Raw genomic sequence first — 24,599 nt, 5'->3', positions numbered from 1 at the left:
AGCAGGAAATGCAACTCTAGATACATTCATTGCCGGTATGCCAACAGTGTAAGTTTATGCTAATATATTTTATATGGTTATTAAAAAAACCCAGGGACTTCCCTGGTGGCGCAGTGGTTAAGAATCCACCTGCCAATGCAGAGGACATGGGTTCGAGCCCTGGTCCGGGAAGATCCCACATGCCATGGAGCAAGTAAGCCTGTACGCCACAACTACTGAGCCTGTGCTCTAGAGCCCACGAGCCACAACTACTAAAGCCTGTGCGCCTATAGCCCGTGCTCTGCAACAAAGACAAGCCACCCCAATGAGAAGCCTGCGCACCACAACGAAGAGTAGCCCCTCCTCGTCCCAACTAGAGAAAGCCTGTGCTCAGCAACGTCCAATGCAGCCAAAAATAAATTAATTAATTAAAAAAAAAAACCCAAAAAACCCCCTATCATGCCTTATGGTCTACATAAGGAAAAAGGATGATAACTAATGCCACAAGATCAGGAATACTGAAATCCTTGTAATGGTTCATTTTATGTATCTTTTCATATTTTTGACATAATTTCTAAAATAATAAATATCATAGAAACAAACAAAATTGTTAACTTTCTTCAATCATACAAAATGTTGGTAAATGCTCAAAAAATATACATTTTCATTTGAAGAGCTATGTAAATCGTGGAAATTCAACTATCCACCTGGAATAGTGTGAAAGATCTTACCGAACTAATTCATAAGTCTCTCCCAGAAGTGGGTTGAAAGGCTTTCCAGTGCGTTCCCACTGAGAAGCAACAGCAGATACAGCAAATGCAGCTACACACTGCGGGACAGAGCATTAGGAGAAGTTAAAAATAGCCTTGCTGCCTCCTCATTCTTCCAGCAACTGAAATTCTGCTGAAAACAGTAATTTACAAAATGATTTTGAGGAGTTTAATTACTTTGTATTTTTAACACGGCTTAATAAGCAAACTAATAAGCAAACGCGGATATTCAGAGTGGAAATGACTCTGAGACTCTTCCTACAGATCATCCCAACTGTGCTACAAATTCTCTCAAGGACTTTTAAAAAACTCTCAAATCCTAAATTACTCTTAATTCCTTTAAAATTTCTAAAAAGTACATCACTTTTAGGATGGGGCGAAAAAACTAAACAAATTGGTATCAAGTCCAATGAGGTTGGGAAAAGCTGATTTATATAAATGAAAAGACAGAATGACTCCATTTAGAATGCTATTGCTTTGTTGGAAGGAAAAGAATGTATCTACTATACTCTCCCTGTGTCTAGTCAGTCCATATACATCACATGAATGCCTTCTCTTCAGAGGAAAACAAAAAAGTGCAATTCCTTGTTGTCCTTTGTTTTAACCTATAGTAGTATGTGTATATTTATATACACACATAAGCATAAATACACATATTTATCTGTGTATGTATATATCTATTCCTTCTTGGAAACACTGAGAAAGTCTGAAAGAAAGGTTGAATATTTTTACCCTAACACAATGCTACTTTCTAAAACAAAGACTCAGAAACAGCTCACCAACATCCAGGTTTGGTTTTGGACCACGTTCTGCTTCTCTTGCAATTCTCGTTGGTCTTTCCACTATGGTGGCACTCTGACTAGAGGGTGGCGGGGAAGGAACACAGACGACTCTCCAAACATGCTGACTATGTAATGATAACATCTGCTAACCTCACACTGGACTTAACATGAATTCTGTGTATATATGTTTGGGGCGGGGGTAGAGGAGAAGGTGGCAGAGAACACTTCCTAAGACTTAAACCTTTCCCAGTGCTTGCTTGACACATACCTGCATCCTTTCCACAGGATCAGCAAATGAACTGGCCTTGTGGATGAGGTACGTATGCTCCATATATTCAGTGAGTCGCTGGAGGAAGCTCAAAGGCTCGTTAAATATAACTGGCATTGTGATCTTGGAGAGTTCCTATTTAACAAGAAAATGGAAACTGTGATGCCCAACATACACAGCAAACTTACATGCTGCTGTCTCTACATAACATGTTCCTGGAAAGGAAGTCACAGAAAACAACAAATTTAATTAGTATCAGTTCAATTTCATAATTTTCCCAGAGCATCTAACAATGTGGAATATATTGTTCTAGGCCTTGAAGGAAATACAAAGACTACCCAAACATTCTCCTTGGCTTCGAGGAGCTTGCAATCTATTGGTGAGCAGTGAGATGATGACTATTAATAAGTCTGCCTCAGATCAGAATTAGGAAATGGCATATAAAGGTCATGGGGACACAAAGACCAAAAATCTTCACAGTGGACTAAGGAGCAACCACATATACCATTTTTGTGGATAATTTTTCAAAGGAATTTCAGACTGTTTTTGTTTGTTTGCTTTTTTTACGCGGTACGCGGGCCTCTCGCTGTGTGGCCTCTCCCGTTGCGGAGCACAGGCTCCAGACGCGCAGGCTCAGCGGCCATGGCTCACGGGCCCAGCCGCTCCGCGGCATGTGGGATCTTCCCGGACCGGGGCACGAACGCGTGTCCCCTGCATCGGCAGGCGGACTCTCAACCACTGCGCCACCAGGGAAGCCCCAGACTGTTTTTGACTGACAACACTGAGGTTTTCTGAGAACACTGATCCATTACACATTGTGAGCTGGGGTACTAGAAGGCTATTGTGTATTTCACAGGATAGGTTTTAAATTCTATCTGCTAGAATGACACAATCACAGTAGACTTCCAAAAATAATTTAATGATTGGGCACGGGTCCTCTGACCTGAATTGTAACCTTTCAACTCTGCTTACCATATCCTGCCAGCAAACAGTCGCACCATGAGATATTTAACAAATTCACTAGGTAACAAACTTATCTTGGTTTTCTCTGGAATAGTCTGATGATCTTTCCAACCTGCCACCTACTATTATTTACCTTTCCCATGAGAATCACATCTTTCATGAAGCCTGCTGACTAAAGTCATGATCACGTGAACAATCCCAAGGTGCCATCGAGCTTGAATGCCACCTGTCTTGGCTCTGACTTTCCCCCTCTAAACATCCACATTCTTACAGATATGCACAATTAAAAATAAAGTAACCTTCACAAAGCTACTATCGGAATGCATACAAAAAAAGCTCACTTATTAGCATACAATACTGCAGAACACAGAGAGACATGTAGCAGCTCAATGTAATGAAAAGAAATGGTAGGTTTATTGCTGCCTCACTGGGAAGACAAAGGAGAACGGGAATGTATAAGGAGATGAAGAAAAGAAGGCTCTACTATATACACCCTGAGATCTCAGTAAGTGCAAAAATTCACTGCTGGGGCCAAGTCCAGAAAGCTGGGACTGCCAAGGCTTTTCTTAATTGAGATATCTTAGACTCTCTTCTACTTAATAATATCTTCTTGAGTTTTTTCTTAAAAAAACCCCACAAAAACTAATAGAAGAATATGTAATTCTCAGTCATGGAAGTAAAGACATGAAAATGCTCCTCCCCTCAGAGGCAAAGCACTTCCAACAGTTTGGGATACAATGCTGGGTGTTTACACACACGTGTGTGTACACACATATATCTTATCGGAATTTTTTAATGCATGGGATCTGCTCTATGTATTGGCTCATCACTTGCCTTTTTATGCTGTTCCTGTGTTCGGAGGTCTTACATACACGTACGTTACAACACCGAGTCCATCAAGTTCTTTGTAATCGCTGCACTGCACAGTGGTAAGATGTCAGAATCAGACCGAGTTCCACTGCAGACTTTCTCATTTACTGGATGTGTGACTCTGGCCAAGTTAAACTCTGCCAGTTTCCTTATCAATAACATGACACTAATATAAGTGTATATAACATAATCTACTACAAAGCATTGTTATAAGACTAATATTTGCAAAACACTTAGACCAGTTCTGGGCACATTAGTAAATGCTATATGTATTTGTTAATTTTTTTTTTAAGTCTATCTATAGATATACCATAAACTATTTAATCTTATCTTTTAGAACATGAACAAATATGGTTTTAAAGTAAATTTCTGTAAGTGGGATTTCTGGGTCAAAGGTGTGTACTCACTGAAAATTTTTACAGTTACTACCAAGCTGAATGCCTTCAACCCGTTATCAATTTGTACTCCTACCAATGTTTCTGGGAAGTCAGATTTTCTTTTAACATCAAAGGGAGGGGCACTACTTCCAATCTGTTCATTCAATCATGGTCATTTTCTTTACACAACTATTTAATTCAAGAATAGTCAAACGTTGTAATGGTGTTGGGTAGTTCATGTATAACTCTAGAATGAAGATTAAAAGACATAAGTATTAAAAGTAACTATAACTATGATAATTTGTTAATGGATACACAATGTAAAAAGATGTAAATTGTGACACCGAAAACATAAAATGGCAGGGAGTGTACAAATGTAGAGCATTTGTATGTGTTTGAAGTTAATTTGTAATCAGCTTAAAACAGACTGTTTTAACTATAAGATGTTTTACATAAACCTCATGGTAACTACAAAGCAAAAAACCTATAGTAGATACACAAAAGATAAAGAAAAAGGAATTTAGGCATACCAACTACAGAAAATCATCAAATTCACAAAGGAAGAGAGGAAGAGGAAAGGAACAAAGGAATTACAAAACAGAAAACAAGGAACAAAAGAGCAATAGTGAAACCACATCTATCAGTAATTATTTTGAATGCAAATGGACTAAATTATCCAACCAAAAGACACAGAGTGGCTGAATGGGTTAAACAAAAGACAGAAAACACCAAGACCCAACTATGCTGACTACAAGAAATTCACTGCAGCTCTAAGGACACACACAGATAGAAAGTGAGAGGATAGAAAAAGATATTCCACGCAAATGGAAACAAAAAGAAAGCAGGGGTAGTTATACTTATATCAGACAAAACAGATTTTAAGCCAAAGAATGTAACAAGACACAAAGAAGGTCATTACATAATGTAAAGGGGTCAATTCATCAAGATGATATAACAATTATAAATATTTTTGCACCCAAAATAGGGACACCTAAAAGCAAATATTAACAGATCTTAAAAGAGAAATATACAGCAATACAAGAAAAGCAGGGGAGTTCAATTCTCTACGTTCAACAAGGGATAGATCATCCAGACAGAAAATCTTAGTAAGGAAACAATGGGTTTAAACAACATGTTAGACCAACAGACCTAAGAGACATATACAGAACATTCCATGCAATAAAGGAATACAAAATTCTTCTCAAGTGTATTTGGAACGCTCGCCAGGGTAGACTATATATTAGGCCACAAGACAATAAATTAAAAAATAGTGAAATCATATCAAGCATCTTTTCTAACCACAATGGTATAAAATTAGAAATAAATTACAAAAAGAAAACTGGGAAATTCACAAATACGCAAAAAGTAAACATGCTACTAAACAACCAATAGGTCAAAGAAGAAATCAAAAATATCTGAGACAAATGAAAATGGAAATACAACATACAAAACTTACAGGATGCAGCAAAAACAGCTCTAAGAAAGAAGTTCATGGCAATAAACACACTAAGAAACAAGATCTCAAACAGCCTAACTTTACACCTCAAGGAACTAGAAGAAGTCCAAAATTAGTAAAGGAAGGGTAACAAAGATCAGAGTGGAAAGAGATGAAACAGAGACTAAAAAGATAAATGCAACTAAGAGCTGTTTTTTAATAAAAAAAGAGGGCTTCCCTGGTGGCGTGGTGGTTGAGAGTCCGCCTGCCAATGCACAGGACATGGGTTCATGCCCTGGTCCGGGAAGATCCCACATGCTGCTGAGCGGCTAGGCCCGCAAGCCATGGCTGCTGAGCCTGCGTGTCCAGAGCTTGTGCTCCACAATGGGAGAGGCCACAACAGTGAGAGGCCCACGTACCGCAAAAAAAAAAAAAAGGTAAAATAGACAAATCTTTAACTATACTCACCAAGAAAAAGAGAGGACTCAAATAAGTAAAATTATAAATGACAGAGAAGATACTACAACTGATGCATAAAGGATCATGAGAATGCTGTGAACAATTTATGCTAACAAACTGGACAATCTAGAAGAAATGGATAAATTCCTAGAAACATACAACCAACCAAAGTTGAATCATGAAGAAATAGAAAATCTGAACTGATCAATTCCTAGTAGGGAGACTGAAGCAGTAATCAAACACCTGCCAACAAACAAAAATCCAAGACCAGATGTCTTTACAAGGTGAATTCTGCCAGACATTTAAATAAGCATGAATACGGATCCTTCTCAAACTATTCAAAGAAACAGAAGAGGAGGGAACACTTCCAAACTCATTTTACAATGTCAGCATTATCCTGACACCAAAACCAAAGACAAAACCAGACAAAGAAAACAAAATTATAGGCCAATATCCCTGATGAACACAGATGCAAAAGTCAAGAAAATATTAGCAAACTGAACTCAGCAATACATTTAAAGGGTCATACACCATGATCAAGTGGGTTTTATTCCAGGTAAGCAGGATGGTTCAATATAAGCCAATCAATAAATGTGATATACGACATTAATAAAACGATGGATAATCTCAATAGATGCAGAAAAAGCATTTGACAAAATTCAACATCTTTTCATGATAATATCTCTCAACAAAGTGGGTATAGAGGAAGCATACCTCAACATAATAAAGGCCATATATGACAAGCCCACAGCTAACATCATACTCAATGGTGAAAAGCTGAACACTCCTCCTATAAGATCAGAAATAAGACAAGGATGCCCACTCTCACCACTTTTATTCATCATAGTACTGAAGTTCTAGCCAGCGTAATCAGGCAAGAAAAAGAAATAAAAGGCGTCCAAATCAAGAAGGAAGAAGTAAAATTATCTCTATTTGCAGATGCCATGATATTATATGTAGAAAACCCTAAAGACTCCACCAAAACACAATTAGAACTAATATGTGAATTCAGTAAAGGTGCCTGGTACAAACTCAACATACAAACATCAGTTGTGTTTCAATTCACCAACAACAAACTATCAGAAAGAAAAATTAAGAAAACAATCCCATTTCCAATATCATCAAAAAGAATAAAACAGTTAGGAATAAAATTAACCAAGGAGGTGAAAGAGCTATATACTGAAAACTGTAAGACATTAATGAAAGAAACTGCAGAAAACACGGACAGATATTCTGCACTCATGGATTACAAAAGTTGTTAAAATGTCCAAACTACCCAAAGTGATCTAAAGATTCAATGCAATCCTTATTAAAATTCCAATGGCATTTTTCAGATATAGGAAAAACAATCCTGAAATTTGTATGGAACCACAAAAGACCGTGAATAGCCAATGCAATCTTGAGAAAGAAGAACAAAGCAGGAGGTATCATGCTCCCAGATTTCAAACTGTATTACAAAGATATAGTAATCAGAACAGTACAGAATTGGCATAGAAATAGACAGGCAGATGAATGGAATAGAGAGCCCAGAAATAAATCCATGCATTTATGGTCAATTAATTTTTGCTAAAGGAGCCGAGAATATACAATGGAAACAATCTAAGTGTCCATCAATGGATGAATGGATTAAGAAAATGTGGGTGTGTGTGCATGCATATGTCTATGTGTTTATATATATACACATGCACACAAATACATACATACATACACACACACACACACACACACATGATATTACTTGGCCTTACAAAAGAAGGCCATTTGTGACAACATGGTTGAACCTGGAGGGCCTTATGCTAAGTGAAATAAACCAGACAGACAAATACTGCATGGTATGGTATCACACATATGCGAACCTTAAGAAAAAAAAAAGCTGAACCAATAAAAACACAGTAGAAAGTCATTGCCAGGGGCTTCAGGGTGGGGAAAATAGGGAGAAGTTGGTATCAGGGTATACACTTTCAGTTATAAGATGAATAAGGTCTGAGGATCTACTGTATAACATGGTGACATGACTACAATCGATAACACTGTTTTGTATAAATGAAATTTGCTAAGCGAGTAGAACTTAAATGTTCTCACCAAGAAAGGATACATATGTTAGGTGCTAGATGTGTTAATTAACTTGATGGGGGGAATCCTTTCACAATGTATACATATATCCAATCATCTTGATGTAGACTTTAAATATTTGTCAATTATATCTCAAAAAAAAAATCCACCAAGATTGTCTCTCTAAAGCAACTTGGCTGTACAGAATATGCATACAGAAATAAAACTGTTTCAAAATAGCTTTAAAAAATTTTTTAATTTAGCACCTACTAGGTGCCAGGCACTGTTTTAGACACTGGATTAAAAGTCTCATTACAGCCAATTCTGACCTGGAATGCCCTACTCTCTTCACTTAACTCTTATATCTCCTCCCTGCTAGGATTTCAGGAGAGTTCAAGTCTTTCCTCCTCGACTATTCCAGGACTCATTGATTTCTCGCCTCTTCCAGCTCCTGGAGCACCAGAATCTGTATCGCACAATGTAGCATCTGATCACAGATTCTACAGCCTGCTGCTATGTCAGGGGTACTAACCAGCTTATCTTGCTAACTACACAGTAATACAATTCCTGAGGTGAGGGATAATATCTTGTACTCCGCCTGCATCCTCATCACCTCAGAGAGAGCAGAGCACACTGCAGGCACCCCTGCCTTATGTGCTCCTGTATGTTTCCACGGCCCCGAGTTTACTCCTATTTGGGCATTTATCGCAGTGCACTAGACTCTCCTGACTCTTTCACTGGAATACAAACTCCCTGAAGTCAGAACCCTGTTTAATGATGCACGTAGTTCACAAAGCAAAATGAGTCAAAAAGTAGGTTACAAAGCAACATGTTCAAAAATATTTTAATTTTGTAAACTACATGTTTTATAGACAAATATTAGAAGGTAGTAGCAGCACCAAAAAGTTAACAGTGGTTGACTCTAGGAGTTGGTAGTCCAGGTAATCTAACACTTTCAGCCTGGCAAAAGGAAGGGATGGGGAAGCTGACAACCTTGCACCGCAGAAAGTGGACTGCCTTACGACATACACGCTGACGTTATGCTCATCATAAAACAGACGAGAGAAAAGCACGACGGAAAAAGAGAACAACAAAATATACCCAGGTTAGTCCAGTCCTGGGTTCCAGAGACATTAGAGCACTGTGGTTAAAGGAATGCCTTCGGAACAGAAGGCACAACGGTGGCTGCCAGGCCTGGGGGGTAGGGAGGTGGGGAGTTGTTGCTTAAGGGGTGCAGTACGTCAGTTCCACGAGATGAAAAGAGTTACGTGGGTGGTTAACGGCAGCATAATGGGAATGTACAGACGCCACTGAACTGCACGCTTAAAAATGGTTAAAATGGTAAATACTGTGCTCTGTGTTTTACCACAATTGAAAAATAAAAGAATGGGTTCTGAGAGCACACGCCCCTTGCCACTTGATGCTTTCATCGCTATGAGTCCCTCACCTCTCCGCCTCATGGGGGCTTAATTATGTACCTCACAGGGCCTGTCAGGATTAATCAGTTCACACAAAACACTCAGAACAGTGTCAGGCATACGTCAAGTGAGCAATAAATGTTACCTATGATCATTACTATTAATAGTACATTCAAGATTGCCAAGTCCTCCAAGGCCGTGTAGAGGCAAGGCGGCTTTGAAGGCTGGGATACCTCATCCTGTCGCCTGGGCAGCGAGCTGCAGAGAAGCCACTCAGATGGCAGCGTGGCTTGAGTTCCAACCTTAAAAGGTGAAGAAGTGAGGGAAGGGCCCCTGTTCCCCCCGGAGCCCCAGTCAGAAGCCATCGCGTACTCCCCGCTGCTGAGGCCCTCGCTGCTGGCTGACTGTCCCGTCCAATCGCGAAGGTGGCAGGGGTCCACCAGGGTGGTGACGTGAGCCCTGGCCCATGACAGTATGTGACGTAAATGATGCCATTTCTGGCTCTGCTCTCGTTTTCTACATTTCGCTTTGTCACGCACAACAGCAGGGTGAGATTTATTTTAAAGGGATTTAAAGGATTTATTCGTTAAAGGAATGAAGAACTTTACCTAAGTTTGATTCTGAGCTTTTTTCCCTAAAAAATACTAGACTGACTATTAAACACTCACTGAGGGAATAAGAGACACGCTGGGGGGGTGACAAGGCGTTTGGCGCTTCTGTCATTACGGCGGCTCAGATGGGAATCCAGGCCTAGGGACTTCATCTTTCATCTCTATAGCGACACTGTATACGTCGCCATACCCTCACATAATCTGCCTGAGAAAATATGCGAGCAAGAATGGGACAGTCACGTTGTCTACTTGCCACTGGCTGCTCACCACCAGTTGGCTAGACTTCATGTGAGTCAGCAAGTCAATGAAATAGTGGTTTGTCAACTCTGGAAACCAAGGTACAGAGGACATGGTTTTATCAGCCATTCAATGGGCGGACTATTTTTTAATCATTTGAAAAGCTCCCAAAATTCTGAAGGGGTCTTTAAATCCAATTTTATAATCTAGAATAATGTAAACACCTTCCTGCTTCTTTTAGTAACTCAGAATGTAAACATTCAAGGAAATGAAAAGGCACATTTGTGGCCCAGGTAATAGACACAGAGTGGAAGGGACAGAATAAGGCCTGAGGGAACACAGATGGCCATAAAAACCACCTTGACTGCACAGAAGAGTCTAACATGCTATTTAAAATACAGCAGTGGACTTGCAATTTTTTGCCTCTATTAGTCTGTACAATTATTGATATTTTAATTGTTAAAATCTTCAGTTCCCCGGATATGTAACGAAAAAACTCAGTGATACAAACTATATTTCATTCCCTCTTGGAAATTCACAGAGACCCTGTTTTTACTTACAATGCAATGAAGTCTGGTATTGGATTTGTTAGATACTGGATACAACGAATTAGTGCTGCTTATATTCCAATAATAGGAAAAGCAACAGTGCATATAATGAAGGTCAAGTTTCAGGAAGAAACATGAGCTGGAATACTTTTATCACTGAGAGCTTCAGTCAGCTGGAAAAATTAAATATTTATGCCAGGCAATCCTACCTTGTGACCCAGCTAAAAGCAAAGTTTAAATGTATCCATACAAATTAATAGCAACTAATGATGAAACTGAAGAAACTCTTAATTGCAGTTGCCCATCAGCCGACAAACTGACAAGAAAACAAAGAGAAGGCTGCTTTGTCACTTAAGCACTATATAAACAAACAAGGCCAAGTCTGATCCCAACTGAAGTGGAAAATAACTTATGTGTGTAACGCCGAGCACCGTAATGCCCAACTGTGCAAATACTTAAGACCTGGGTTACAGAGAGCAGCTCAGCTTAGGTCTTAGGCTAAGTCTGCCGGTGGGCAGGGTCCTCACACAGGTGTGCGACCCAAGCACTAAGTGGGCTTCTAGGCTCTTCACTGATGGGCAGGCGCTGGCAGCAGCCTTGGCTCTGTGCCTTGGATGTGCCTTCTGTGACACCAGCTTGGCACTGGATCCTCCCTCCACGACAGCCCCAAAGACGTAAAACTTTACCCTTCTTACATGTAAGGGCCTTGGAGGGCCATAGGTCTCTTTCCCATCTTGGGCTACTCAGTCCCTTCCCTCTCCACAAGATGTTTATCATCTAGTAGTTGACCATCACAGGAGAGGTTCTTGCCATCTGAACACACTGATCATGCCCAAAGCAGTCACACCAAGACCTTGCAAGTCAGCCCTCGGGGACCACTCTGGTCGAGCAGTCTGAACAAGCCTGCTGCTCCGACGCCTTCTGCTGTTGGTTACACCACTGTTCCTTGGCTCTCACAGACCAGCCCCAGAGAACACAACAGCCAGAAACAAAGGAACTATGCACAGGAAAGGGGTGTCTGCACGTGAATTGAATGAACCACACTGTGGGCAACTAGGTGCAACCAGTGGTCAAAACAGGGAGAAAAAGACAAGAAAAGCTTTGAGGGAAAAGATAAACAGATACTCCTTTCCTCTTCTTCCTGTCTCATAGCTGAATTTTTTCAGAGTTGGGAGGCCGTGTGAGTCCTCTTGATGGACAACCGCTAGGTGGGAATGTGGTAGGACAACTAAGGCGCTGGCTGGAAGCTTGGACCAGGTCCGTGGTCTCCACACTGTAGTCACGCAGGGTGACTGTGGGCAGCAATGGATGCTTTAGGGGGAACTGATCTGCAGGTGCTCACCCTCCACACGCACTCCTGCCTAAGAACTGATAGGCCAAGAACACACCTGCGTCGGACGTCACACTGTTGCTCTTTTCCCACGTCTTCTTTTAAAATCGCCCTTCTTTTACCTGGGGTGTGGGGGAGACACCCCTTACACCATCCTGAATTCTAGTATAGCACTCTTGCTCTGATGTGTAAAAACCTTCAGGGCACCGAGTGAAGGGAGGTTTAGAAATACAGTACCGGTACAAGGAAGCCTCTTAAAATCAAGGCTCTGTTGCTCTGCAGGATGGCTCCCCGACTTTCCTGTTTTCGTTAAGACAAAGACCTGACATCAGAAGCTCTTCCAGTCACTTCTCCCCTGTTGGGATATTCTGATTTCAGATCATTATAGAGTGAGGCGGTAGAGATGACAAATTTTGTTTAACTACTTTGCTTCTTCTGCCTCCTGTCTCTTAAGTCAGTATTTATAATGTACCAGTTTGGGCAAAGCTTCAAATCTTATCTGGAGCTGTATCTGGCTTATATTTAGAATTCAAGAATGGGACAGTTGTCACAGTGACATATACCAACGTGTTTATCTGAACGCCAAAATAACGTGATGAGCTGACCCGGGATGCGTCTGGTTCTGAGGTCACGTGGCAGACATTCTGCATCAAGGGAATGCGATGAATCTGAGGTTTTGAGGGAGAACATTTAAAGTGCATGGTAAGATAAAAAGCATTTCATGAAAAAAGATTATACCGGCAAGGTGTGTTTCAGGGAAAATATTTCAGTTTTCCCAACCCCTTCTCAATATTGCAAGGTATATCTGAGTGAGAGGACACAGTTACAGAAACCGAAGTTGAGAGCCCTGGTAAAGCTTCTCCACTCCATTTCCCAGAGACCCAGATGCCCGTGACTCCAAGAGAAGGTAACAAGACCTCCTGCAACCTAGTTTTCCAATGTTGTTTCCAATAACACTGAAGGAAGTCCTATTGAGTTGTCAATTTATGGATCATAAAAAATTATTTTTGATGGATAATATATTACCATCTGATTTTTGACATATAGTCAGGAAAAGGTCAAAGAACTGAATGACATTGCTAGATACTAAAAAAAACACAGAACTCCTACTCCCATCTGTCTATTAATATGAGCAAGGCTTCCTAATCCTTGAATCTATTAAAAAAAAAAGAACTGTTACTGAAAATCCTGTCTCATTCTAGCAATGTGTGATATTCATTCTCAGATATCTCAGCCAAAGTGAAAAAAATCCTTTTTATGAATAACATTTTAGCTTTTATGTTATACTTTCATAAATTTTGTAACGCTTGTTATTTTGATCACTCATGGAAGAATAACTTAAAACTTTTAGTACTAAAGTCTTATGGCCATAAAATATAAATTTTTAAATTTTAGTTTAAATATGTATTTTTGTGATAGTGAAGTACGATAAGGTAATCAAAACACCTTCAAAGATGAAAAAAATTAGGTTAGGGTAATATTCTGTAGTAAATATGGAATGGAAATAGGAGTTAAAGGAGCAAACTAGAACTATAAGGTTTTCAACTCTTATATTCAAGTCTCTATGGAATTCGGTTGCACTGAATATACCTTTCTGAATGATACAACATTTTCACTTTAATAACTTGGTATTTATAATATGACGGACCTTCTTCACCCTCTTATAATAATCTAACGCTAATATTCTATGACTCCAAGACATTTAGCAGACGTGGTCTCAGGTCCAGGAGCCTACTCAAATTTTGTGCCTGGATGCCTCGCTTGCCTCACCCTGGTGCTGGCCCTGGTTTCCAAGTCACTAAGTATGGACACCCATGACCTAGCCTCTGGGTGAGTCCTGCTGACAAATCCTAAAGGGATGGGAGAGAAGAGGAGAAAGAAAACAGGGGAAACAGAAGACAATGGGATTATGAGGCTAGAGTCCTTTAACAAAAGGACAATGGGAGTGAGGAAGTAAGGAACAAAGAATTCAAACTACTAACCAACATCAAGTATTAATTCTGAGATGGGAATCTGTTTGGTAAACGCTTCAATCACAGAGAGATTTAGGATTTATTCCATTTATGTAAATTATTCATTTCATGTAGTATAACCCAACATTTGGTAACATAATCCTGTCCAAAACAGACTGGGAGAAAAGAGGGTGTCATTCGTTTTGGAAATCTAAGTCTCTATATTTGTTTTAGAAAAAAGCGAACTCAAACGTGTACGTATGTGGCAGTGGAGGATGGAGCAAGGTGAGCCCGGCTGCAGAAGGTGCCGCAGGGCACCGAAGCCAGGATGACAAACGCCTGAAGACACTGACTTTCCTACCTGAGAAAGATGAAGTTATACCTTGCCCATACATAGCAGGTAAGCACCTATCATGTGTTCTTAAAAGCCATGTCTTAAGGGATTAATGGTACTATGCCATAAAACTGTACCATCATAAATGAGGGGCACTGATTTCTGAAAAAGCTGGCACCAGACCCCAGCTGAGCGTAGAACTGGGACGTTTCCGGCAGCATGCCCACACTCCTCTCTCTGATCTCACAGGCTCCTCAAGTCGACAGAGACATCATGAAAAGCTACGGTTCAATATCAGATTTCCTCTGCTACTTTTAAGACTTATTATTACAAAATTAAGAAACTGGGAATGTGAAACTATGGGAAAAGCCAGCTGAAGGGTATGTCCATGGCTTCTGTAACTGAGATTTACCAACATAGAAAGGACCTGGAGTGAAGTATTTGGATTATTATTATTTTTTTTTTTGCAGTACGCAGGCCTCTCAGTGTTGTGGCCTCTCCTGTTGCGGAGCCCAGGCTCCGGACGCGCAGGCTCAGCGGCCATGGCGCGCAGGCCCAGCCGCTCCATCGCAGGCGGGATCTTCCCGGACCAGGGCACGAACCCGTGTCCCCTGCTTCGGCAGGCGGACTCTCAACCACTGTGCCACCAGGGAAGCCCAGTATTTGGATTATTATTATTTTTTTATTTGCAGTACGCAGGCCTCTCAGTGTTGTGGCCTCTCCTGTTGCGGAGCCCAGGCTCCGGACGCGCAGGCTCAGCGGCCATGGCGCGCAGGCCCAGCCGCTCCATCGCAGGCGGGATCTTCCCGGACCAGGGCACGAACCCGTGTCCCCTGCTTCGGCAGGCGGACTCTCAACCACTGTGCCACCAGGGAAGCCCAGTATTTGGATTATTAAGTGTAACAGAATCATGAAAATGCAATGGGGGGGGGGTTTAAAAAATGCCTTCACTTTGAAGTTAACTGTAATAAAATCTATGGACTAATATCTTCTAATTTTTTACCTATCTTCCTCACGGCTGGGGGTAGCAGGAGGCAGATATAAGAGGGGTCGATACCAAAAAGTATTTTAAAATTTTTATTCTGGTGATGTTATTTGCATTTCTCTCTCAAGATACACCGCACTTTAAATCTCTATTGTGCTCACCACTCACCCCCTTGGACTGATCCCGCTGCCCATGAGAGGGGAGACATGGCGCCCCAAGAACAATAACTTCCAAATGCCAGTTAACTGCCTTTCAATCACATTAATAAATATTAATAATTATTCATCTAGAATGTTAGTCTCTTATAAAACCTCAGCAGGAAATACTTTCCCAAAATATTACTTCCCCTGCAGCTCTTTCTCTGTGATTTATTCAGAAAGTTCTATAGATATAAGTTTCAAAACATTCCATGGTGCCCTTTCAACCCAAACAGGTCTGCTTTTATTTGCTTTATTTTGTTTATGATTCAGCCTGCTTATTTGCACAAACAGTTCCACACCTAAAAATAAAGGTAAAACCAACCTTCTAGAGAAATAGAGCATCTTTCGAAGTATGACAGGCAGAAGCCAACGTGACATTATCTCCCGTCTTTTAAAAGAATGGATAGTTTCCATTTAGACAGAACGCTTGCTTTAGACATAAACTAGACGATTATCAGTCACTAGCCTGAACAAACTCATGACAATACCACTAAATCTGACACCCAGTGAGACAGGAGATGGTAGGTACTCAAGCAAGAGAAATACACAAAGCTGTACTTTCCACGATTGCCAAAAAGACTAAACCACATCTGCAGTTTTCATACCCATTCTGTTGACCCAACAGCCTTAGACAAATGTGGTACCAATTCTACAGTAACTGTGGGTTTCATTCACTAGCAGGTTACAAAATCAATTTAATGAGTTGGAATCAGCATTAATCTAATATAATAGAAAATATCATTTATTGTAAGGATGAGTATTCTTTTGTGGAACTGGTTTTCATTTTAAACACACATGCATATGTACATATTTACATACTGGATCTCAATGATAAATATGTTTACTAAGGGCTTGAAAAATATTAATTCTGTAGGATATAATTTTTTGTCCTGAAAATTTCAGTTAAGAGACTAATATGTATAGTTATTTTATTTAAGAATATATACATTTGTCTAGATACATTTGGTTTGTCCTGATGAAACTTAATATAATCAAAATGGAATCAGAGCCCAGGTATTCTGATTCTCAAGTGTGATTAACTGTTGATAATAATGTTGAGCATTAAGCTAAACCAGGGTCTGTCCTGGACATTTTATATAAATTATCTTACTTATGTCTCAATACAGCTGTAAGGTACAAATTACTCTCCTAACTTTACTCAGGGAAGCAAGGCAACTGGCCTAGGGTTTCACAGACAGGAGGCGGCAAGGCTGGGATAAAGCCCATTATCCAGCTACGGATCCTTCTCTCCATGCAGTAGGAGCAGAAAATATTTGTTTAAAATAAATGTTTCTGGAATTAGCTCCTTGGAAATTACATTTAGGAAGTCTCAGATGACATTACCCCATGTAGAGAAGAGGGGCATTTTAAAAATGCCAACGTGGGCACACCAGCAGCCAAAAGGACTTCAAGCATCAGAATGAAAATGTTTAGAAAGTGACTATACTTCCCAGTACAAGGAAAGTTCCTGGAGTACTCAGGCTGCACATTAAATTGCAAAATTAAGAAACATAACCTCCAGGCAGACTCTTGAGCAGTTCAGGACTCACATGTTTTAAAATGTTCATCATTCTACCTGGTCAAAGGTCATGCTAGAAGAATTAAGAGAACTTTACTCAGAATCCTAGCCTGACTATCGTCAGGGTGGTGACGTGGACTACTATTTTAAAGGGAATCTAAGGATTTATATAATAGTAAATTTTGCCATCCCGTCGCCCTCCCCCACAAAATCAGATCCACCTGCACAGATAACTAAGCTGGGACACATTCCAAGTATCTAACATACACCACACTTACAAGGTACAAAACCCAGCTCTGTGCACAGAAGCGTAAGTGAAATTATATTCTATACTGTGGGGACTCTGTTCTTTTTGAGCCTTTCTGGGTAACTCTACAGGGAAATACAAACGTGGAGCATTTTCTTTTTCTACTTTCTTACAATGAAAAGTCACATTAACGTCATATTAAATGGCATAAAAAGTGGCTCAAGTTCTGTGAGGAAAACCTAATATAAGACTTTTCCTAATTTCTGATTCTCAAAAGTTTTCATAAACGTTGTGCATCACTTTTATGCCAACATTAGGATTCCCTTCTAAAGGACATGCATGAAACATCTATCAGCTTAGTACTACAGAACTGATAATTTACCATTCCAATACATTTTCTCAGGATGCTCCAGATGCTGAAGTCATTTCTGGAAAACATAGGGGAGGGCAAGCTTGTTCTGAAAAAAAGAAAACAAAAATAAAGACTCAATTTTAATACCACTGGCATTAGGAAAAAAGCTACTGTCAATAATCCGAGACCCACAGGCATACATGTATAGAGACACCATGAAAGTGTGCAACATGTACATATGGCCAACAGGTACATGAAAAGATGCTCAATATCACCAGTCATTAGGGAAATGCAAATTAAAACCACAATGAGCTCTCACCTCACACTTGTTAGAATAGCAAGACAAAGGATTACAAATGCTGGCGTGAATGTGGAGAAAAGGGAAGGTTGTACACTGCTGGTGGGATTGTAAGCTGGTACAGCCACTACAGAAAACAGTATGGATAGTCCTCAAAAAATTTAAATTGAACTCCCATATGGTCCGGCGATTCCACTTCTGGGAATATATTAAAAGGAAATGAAAATACTAACTTGAAAAGATGTCTGCACCCCCATGTTCACAGCAGCATTATTTACAATAGCCAAGACATGGTGGTATGACATCAATCATTTAAGAAAATGTGGTATGTGTATCTCTCTCTCTCTCTCAGACAGACAGACCGACACACACACACACACACACGGAATATTATTCAGCCATAAAAAGGAGGAAAACCTACCATTTGCAACAAAACTGATGGACCTTGAAGGCATTATATTAACTGAAATAAGTCGGACAGAGAAAGACAAATACTACATGATCTCACATGTGGAATCTAACAACAACAAAAAAGCAACATCAAACTCAAAGAAAAAAGATCAGATTTGTGGTTGCCAGAGGTGGGGTTGAAGAGAAAGGGAATTGGACGAAGGTGGTCACGAGGCACACGCTTCCAATTATAAGATAAATAAGTACTAGGGATGTGATGTACAACGTGACTACAGTCAACACTGTAAGACGTAAGTAAGATATACTGCAGTCGTTAAGAAAGTATAATCCTAAGAGCTCTCATCATCAGGAGAAAAAACATTTTCTTTTCATTTTATCTATATAAGCTGATGGATGCTAACGAAACCTACTGTGGTAATCATGTCACAATACTGTGGAATGCAATATACATGAACTCAAGCCATCGTGCTGTGCACCTAACGCTTAGTGATGTACATCAATTATTTCTCAGTAAAACTGGAAAAAATGTGCACAGACAGGATAAAATAGGGTCAATCTGGGCTTGTATCCCTATTCACTGCTATTTTGGGCCCTGAAAAGTTCCACAGCGGATCAACTGGCCCCACGTCTTCGGAATCGTTCTGATCCGAACCCTCCTAATCCTCCTGTGTTGGTGTCCAGCTGCTTAAACCACCTCAGAAGTACACTGTCCTTTCATGTGCTGGCATATCTGACCTGCTGTTTGGTCCAAGAGAGACCTATCATACTCTGATACTCAATAAATTACTCTAGTAGCTGTTAAATGGAAACAAAAAATGCCATTACAGAACCTAGCTTCAGGTTTTTAAGAAATTAATTGTATTATATCAGTACTTTCCCAAAGATGCTGACATTGGACCAAACTCAGCAACTCTGGATGGACTGGAAAACCCTTTGCAAATTAACCTCTACAGAAGGAGCGTTTCCAAAGCCTCTGCAGGGGTAAGGAAACAGCCAAGAGAAGGGCGGCTGTCGGTGGCAAAGGGTCTGTGGCTCAGATGAGCCGCACACTGAGCTCAGGCAGCCTGAGGCCTCGCCACCACCAGGGGCAGGAGGTGCCCAGAACCGCTTCCTGAAACACCGTTATCATAATGCCTTCTTTTTCATCATCTTAGGTTCTGGCCAGGGATGCTGGTTTTCCAGATGCTGTCTGAAATATACCCATGTAACTGAAATATTAAAGAAAATATTAAATTAAAATTCTTATCTTCTAAAGCATCTCTGTTCTATAAACTGATTAACTTGAATTATAGAAGAAGTTAATAAAATTTTAAGTTTTTAAATAAATAATATTTTAAGATCCTCTGTGGTAAAATCTTTCTGATTTTTCCTTTTTTTAGGAACACACACTGCTCATTTGGCAGATCTGTCATCTACCCAATCTGCTGGATAAGTGGCCACAGATGGTATTTAAATCACATTCTCTACAATCCAAGACTATCAATCTCAGTGACATGAACAACTGAATCGAGGGACAGAATCCTTGCCATTACCTACCATTTGCATGTAGAATATAGTTTCAGAGATGCATATCAACTAAATTTTTCATCTCGTCTATTATAAGGTCAGTCAGAAATGTAACATATATCTAGGAAGTTATGAGTCCAAAATAAGTTTTGTGAAGACTGAATAAGGGGCTGTAATTCCCCCCAACAAATGCTTACATTAAATGCATATGCATACATTACTATTCTCATTAAAGGCAAGAACAGCAGAAAAACAAGAAATATTTTGGAAGCAAGAAAGCAGAAGAGACATCCAAGCTTTATTTTTATTCTCAATTTAGAAAGCATCACAGGGTTGCCAGCCAAGAATCCCACCCAGAAATATCCTGTACTGATTTTTGTGCACGTAACTCTTTGTGGTGTTCTATGAAAATGGAATTACTCATTAATGAGGCCAGATCATCTGCAATCTGAGTTATCTATTCTGGAACACAACCAGAAAGCAGAGGTGAAGGGAAAGGGCCATCACGAAGCCCGTGCTGTCTTCTCGTGTAGGACACGCAGAGCCAAAAGCAAACCCTCCTTCAGACCACATGGTGCGTAACACGCTGATGAGAAGCAGCAACAGGAACACCAGCCCACACGGCCATGCAGGAGCTGGGTCCCAAGTAAATGACCACAGGGCTGCTGACTGCATCTAAATCGATAGCATGAGGAGGCTGCCACAAGAACACAGCCAGAACATTCCCAAGGGCAGCTCTGCAAAGGTCAGACCAGAGCTGGGATCCAGACCCATGTGCCACTTTGAAAAGGAAGACTCATGAGAGGGCAGGCAAAGGTGCCTGGAGAACAGCTCTTATAAGCAATGGCTGAAGGAAACGTGTGGTCTAGAAGAAACAGAAGAAACTGGAGGTCTGGGAACAGGGGGCGTGACGGAGGTGTCGGGGCATTTAGAGGACGGGGCCGGGGGCAGGAATAACGGCATCCACACACCCACAGCCCCACCGCAGTCCCTGCACCCCTCTGCCTGCTTCGTCCTTCTCCACAGCACTGATCATCACGTGACGCACTGCAGGGCACCCCTGAGTATCTGCTGACTACGTCCCCCAAGTATAGTACATAAGCTTCCGGAGGACTCACGTTTCATCTACTGCTGTATCTCATTGCCCAGGACAAGCCTAACACAGGGGAAGAGTTTAAGTATTTGTTGAATGAGCTTTGGAATTTATAAGGCCTTTTGGTATACATTATCGCTTTCATAAAGAATTTGGTTTCTCTTGTGCTACTGAAGACATCAGGACTACGACTCTTGCTGGAAGTTACAGGACGCCTAACGTAAAGCTAACATGAACTTAATATAAATATAACATAAAGCTAACATAACAGCTACCATAAAATATAACCTGTCTTATAATTAATTCCAAATAGGGGAGACAAGAGTCTCAACAAGGAAGTGTTTCAAACAGATGCTGGAGGATGCCTTTCAGTCACGGCCCAGAAAGGCATTCCTGCACCGGGTGGGAAGTTGGTCTCCATCAGCTAGGCCAGGGATGTTGCTAAACATCCCACAGGAAACAAGACAGGTCTCCACAACAAAAAGTTATCCAGCCTCTAATGTCAGTAGTGCCAAAGTTGAGAAACCTGTCATGGAAATACAAGTAGAGCTTCACAGATAGTTTTAAATTTTATAGTGGCTTTAAAAAAAAAAAAGTAAAAAGGAACAAGATAAATTAATTTTAACAATATATTAGATTTAACCCAATATGTCCAAAATATCAGCACTTCAACATGTAATCAATATAAAAATATTAATGAGATATTTTATACTTTTTCCCACACCACATCTTCAAAATCGTGTTGATTTTACATTTAGAGCACATCACAAGTTAGCTACTAAATTTTTAACAAAGTGAAATGTAGTCTTACCAAAGCAATAAAGTTATGTTTAATGGCAACATATTATATACTGCTTCGTTTCTACAAACTATATTACAAAATTAACATAATAAACCTACATTAATTAAAATTAAATAAGACTACAAACTCAGTTTCTTGCTCACACTAGCCACATTTTAAGTGTTCAAAAATCACCTGTGGCTACAACTGGACATAATGGATTTCTGTGATTACTTCTGAAAACAAAAGGATAGGAATGCTCTCAGATTATGGGGGAAGAGCAAAAAATTACTCAATTACAAGAGTCTAAAGTCAATGAGAAGCAAAACAGTCCATAGCCCAATTTAAAGTAGAGAGAACAGATTTTTTTAAATTAGGTAGATTAAAATTTTTAAAAATGATTTATACTGAAAATGATATGTTTCTATATTTTTAATTTTCACTCCTTCCATGGGGGGGGGGCGGGGAGGCGGCTAAGAATTCCCTAATGATCTTGGAGGAGGAGATGCTACTCCAGGCAGAAAACAGAGCAGTGGCAGGCAGGCCTCAGAATTTCCAGGCTGAGAGCACAGATCAATTATTCTCTTCCCTTTGAGTTGATGTGAGGGTCATTATCCTGAATTCTATGCTTCCTTTTTCCCTTCACACGGAGAGAAAACACCCTGTACCAGGGACTGAGAGTGATGCACCCCGGCTCTATTTTCAACCATACAGATGCCGCTCTGACTATGGACACAACGACACAATGACTGGTCTTTAAGGGAAAGCTCCCGTCCCACTCGCTTCATCTCCAAGATGCACGCGGCTCACCCGGCTGCCCTGCCACTGCACCACCGACACAGGGTGTACACAGACCCCGAGCTGAACCACGTTAACTTGTGAAGCGTGACTCACAAATGCTGTGCTGGGATCCCTTCGCTCCAAACACACTGCGCAAGTTCAGGAGATCACTGGCCCCCAGGTCTTTGGGAGATGCTTTTTTTTTTCCTAAGATTTTTTTGGTGTGGACTATTTTTAACGTCTTTATTGAACGTGTTACAATAATGATTGTTTTATGCTTTGCTTTTTTTGGCTGCGAGGCATGTGGGATCTTAGCTCTCCAACCAGGGATTGAACCAGCAGCCCCTGCACTGGAAGGCGAAGTCTTAACCACTGGACGGCCAGGGAAGTCGCTGGGAGATGCTTTTTTTTTAACATCTTTATTGGAGTATAATTGCTTTACAATGGTAGTTTCTGCTGTATAACAAAGTGAATCAGTTATATGCATACATATATCCCCATATCACTTCCTTCTTGCATCTCCCTCCCACCCTACCTGCCCACCCCTCTAGGTGGTCACAAAGCACCAAGCTGATCTCCCTGTACTATGCAGCTGCTTCCCACTAGCTATCTGTTTTACATTTGGTAGTGTATATATGTCCATGCCACTCTCTCACTTCATCCCAGGTTCCCCTTCCCTCTCCCCGTGTCCTCAAGTCCATTCTCTACGTCTGTGTCTTTGTTCCTGTCCTGCCCCTAGGTTCATCAGAACCACTTTTTTTTTAAGGTTCCATACATATGTGTTAGCATACGGTATTTGTTTTCCTCTTTCTGACTTACTTCACTCTGCAAGACAGACTCTAGGTCCATCCACCTCACTACAAATAGCTCAATTTCATTTCTTTTTATGGCTGAGTAATATTCCATTGTATATATGTACCACATCTTCTTTCTCCATTCATCTGTCGATGGACACTTAGGTTGCTTCCTTGTCCTGGCTACTGTAAATAGTGCTGCAATGGACACTGTGGTATATAACTCTTTTTGAATTCTGGTTTTCTCAGGGTATATGCCCAGTAGTGGGACTGCTGGGTCATATGGTAGTTCTATTTTTAGTTTTTAAAGGAACTTCCATACTGTTCTCCATAGTGGCTGTATCAATTTACCTTCCCACCAACAGTGCAAGAGGGTTCCCTTTTCTCCACACCCTCTCCAGCATTTATTGTTTGTAGACTTTTTGAAGATGGCCATTCTGACATGTGTGAGGTGATACCTCATTGTAGTTTTGATTTACATTTCTCTAATGATTAGTGATGTTGAGCATCCTTTCATGTGTTTGCTGGCAATCAGTATATCTTCTTTGGAGAAATGTCTATTTAGATCTTCTGCCCAATTTTGGATTGGGTTGTTTATTTTTTTAATATTGAGCTGCATGATCTGCTTGTATATTTTGGAGATTAATCCTTTGTCAGTTGCTTCGTTTGCAAGTATTTTCTCCCATTCTGAGGGTTGTCTTTTCATCTTGTTTATGGTTTCCTTTGCTGTGCAAAAGCTTTTCAGTTTCATTAGGGCCCATTTGTTTATTTTTGTCTTTATTTCCATTTGGTGCTGAACTCTCTCAGCTTTTGCTTGTCTGTAAAGGTTTTAATTTCTCCATCAAATCTGAATGAGATCCTCGCTGGGTAGAGTAATCTTGGTTGCAGGTTTTTCTCCTTCATCACTTTAAATATGCCCTGCCAGTCCCTTCTGGCTTGCAGAGTTTCTGCTGAAAGATCAGCTGTTAACCTTATGAGGATTCCCTTCTATGTTATTTGTTGCTTTTCCCTTGCTGCTTTCAATATTTTTCCTTTGTATTTAATTTTTGATAGTTAGATTAATATATATGTGTCTTGGCGTGTTTCTCTTTGGGTTTATCCTGTATGGTACTCTATGTGCTTCCTGGACTTGATTATTTCCTTTCCCATGTTAGGGAAGTTTTCAACTATAATCTCTTCAAATATTTTCTCTGACCCTTTCTTTTTCTCTTCTTCTGGGGCCCCTATAATTCAAATGTTGGTGCATTT

General features: G+C 40.4%; 1 protein-coding gene across 9 annotated transcripts in view; it reads right to left on the bottom strand.

Annotated features, from left to right (window-relative positions):
- The window catches only part of OSBPL1A (oxysterol binding protein like 1A), a 216,257-nt gene that overhangs the window by 17,243 nt on the left and 174,415 nt on the right, over positions 1–24,599 (bottom strand). For all 9 annotated transcript variants that reach the window (XM_024757869.1, XM_024757867.1, XM_024757870.1 and 6 more), the window contains 3 exons: positions 17,719–17,794; positions 1,800–1,934; positions 711–808 (listed from right to left, as the gene is read on the bottom strand). In XM_024757869.1, the coding sequence (XP_024613637.1) occupies positions 711–808; positions 1,800–1,934; positions 17,719–17,794 (309 nt within the window). The remainder of the gene's footprint in view (positions 1–710; positions 809–1,799; positions 1,935–17,718; positions 17,795–24,599) is intronic.

Source organism: Neophocaena asiaeorientalis, unplaced genomic scaffold (genome assembly GCF_003031525.2).
Source record: "Neophocaena asiaeorientalis asiaeorientalis breed wild unplaced genomic scaffold, Neophocaena_asiaeorientalis_V1.1 scaffold142, whole genome shotgun sequence".
Lineage (NCBI taxonomy): Eukaryota > Metazoa > Chordata > Mammalia > Artiodactyla > Phocoenidae > Neophocaena > Neophocaena asiaeorientalis.
This window is presented reverse-complemented; position numbering and strand designations above follow the sequence as displayed.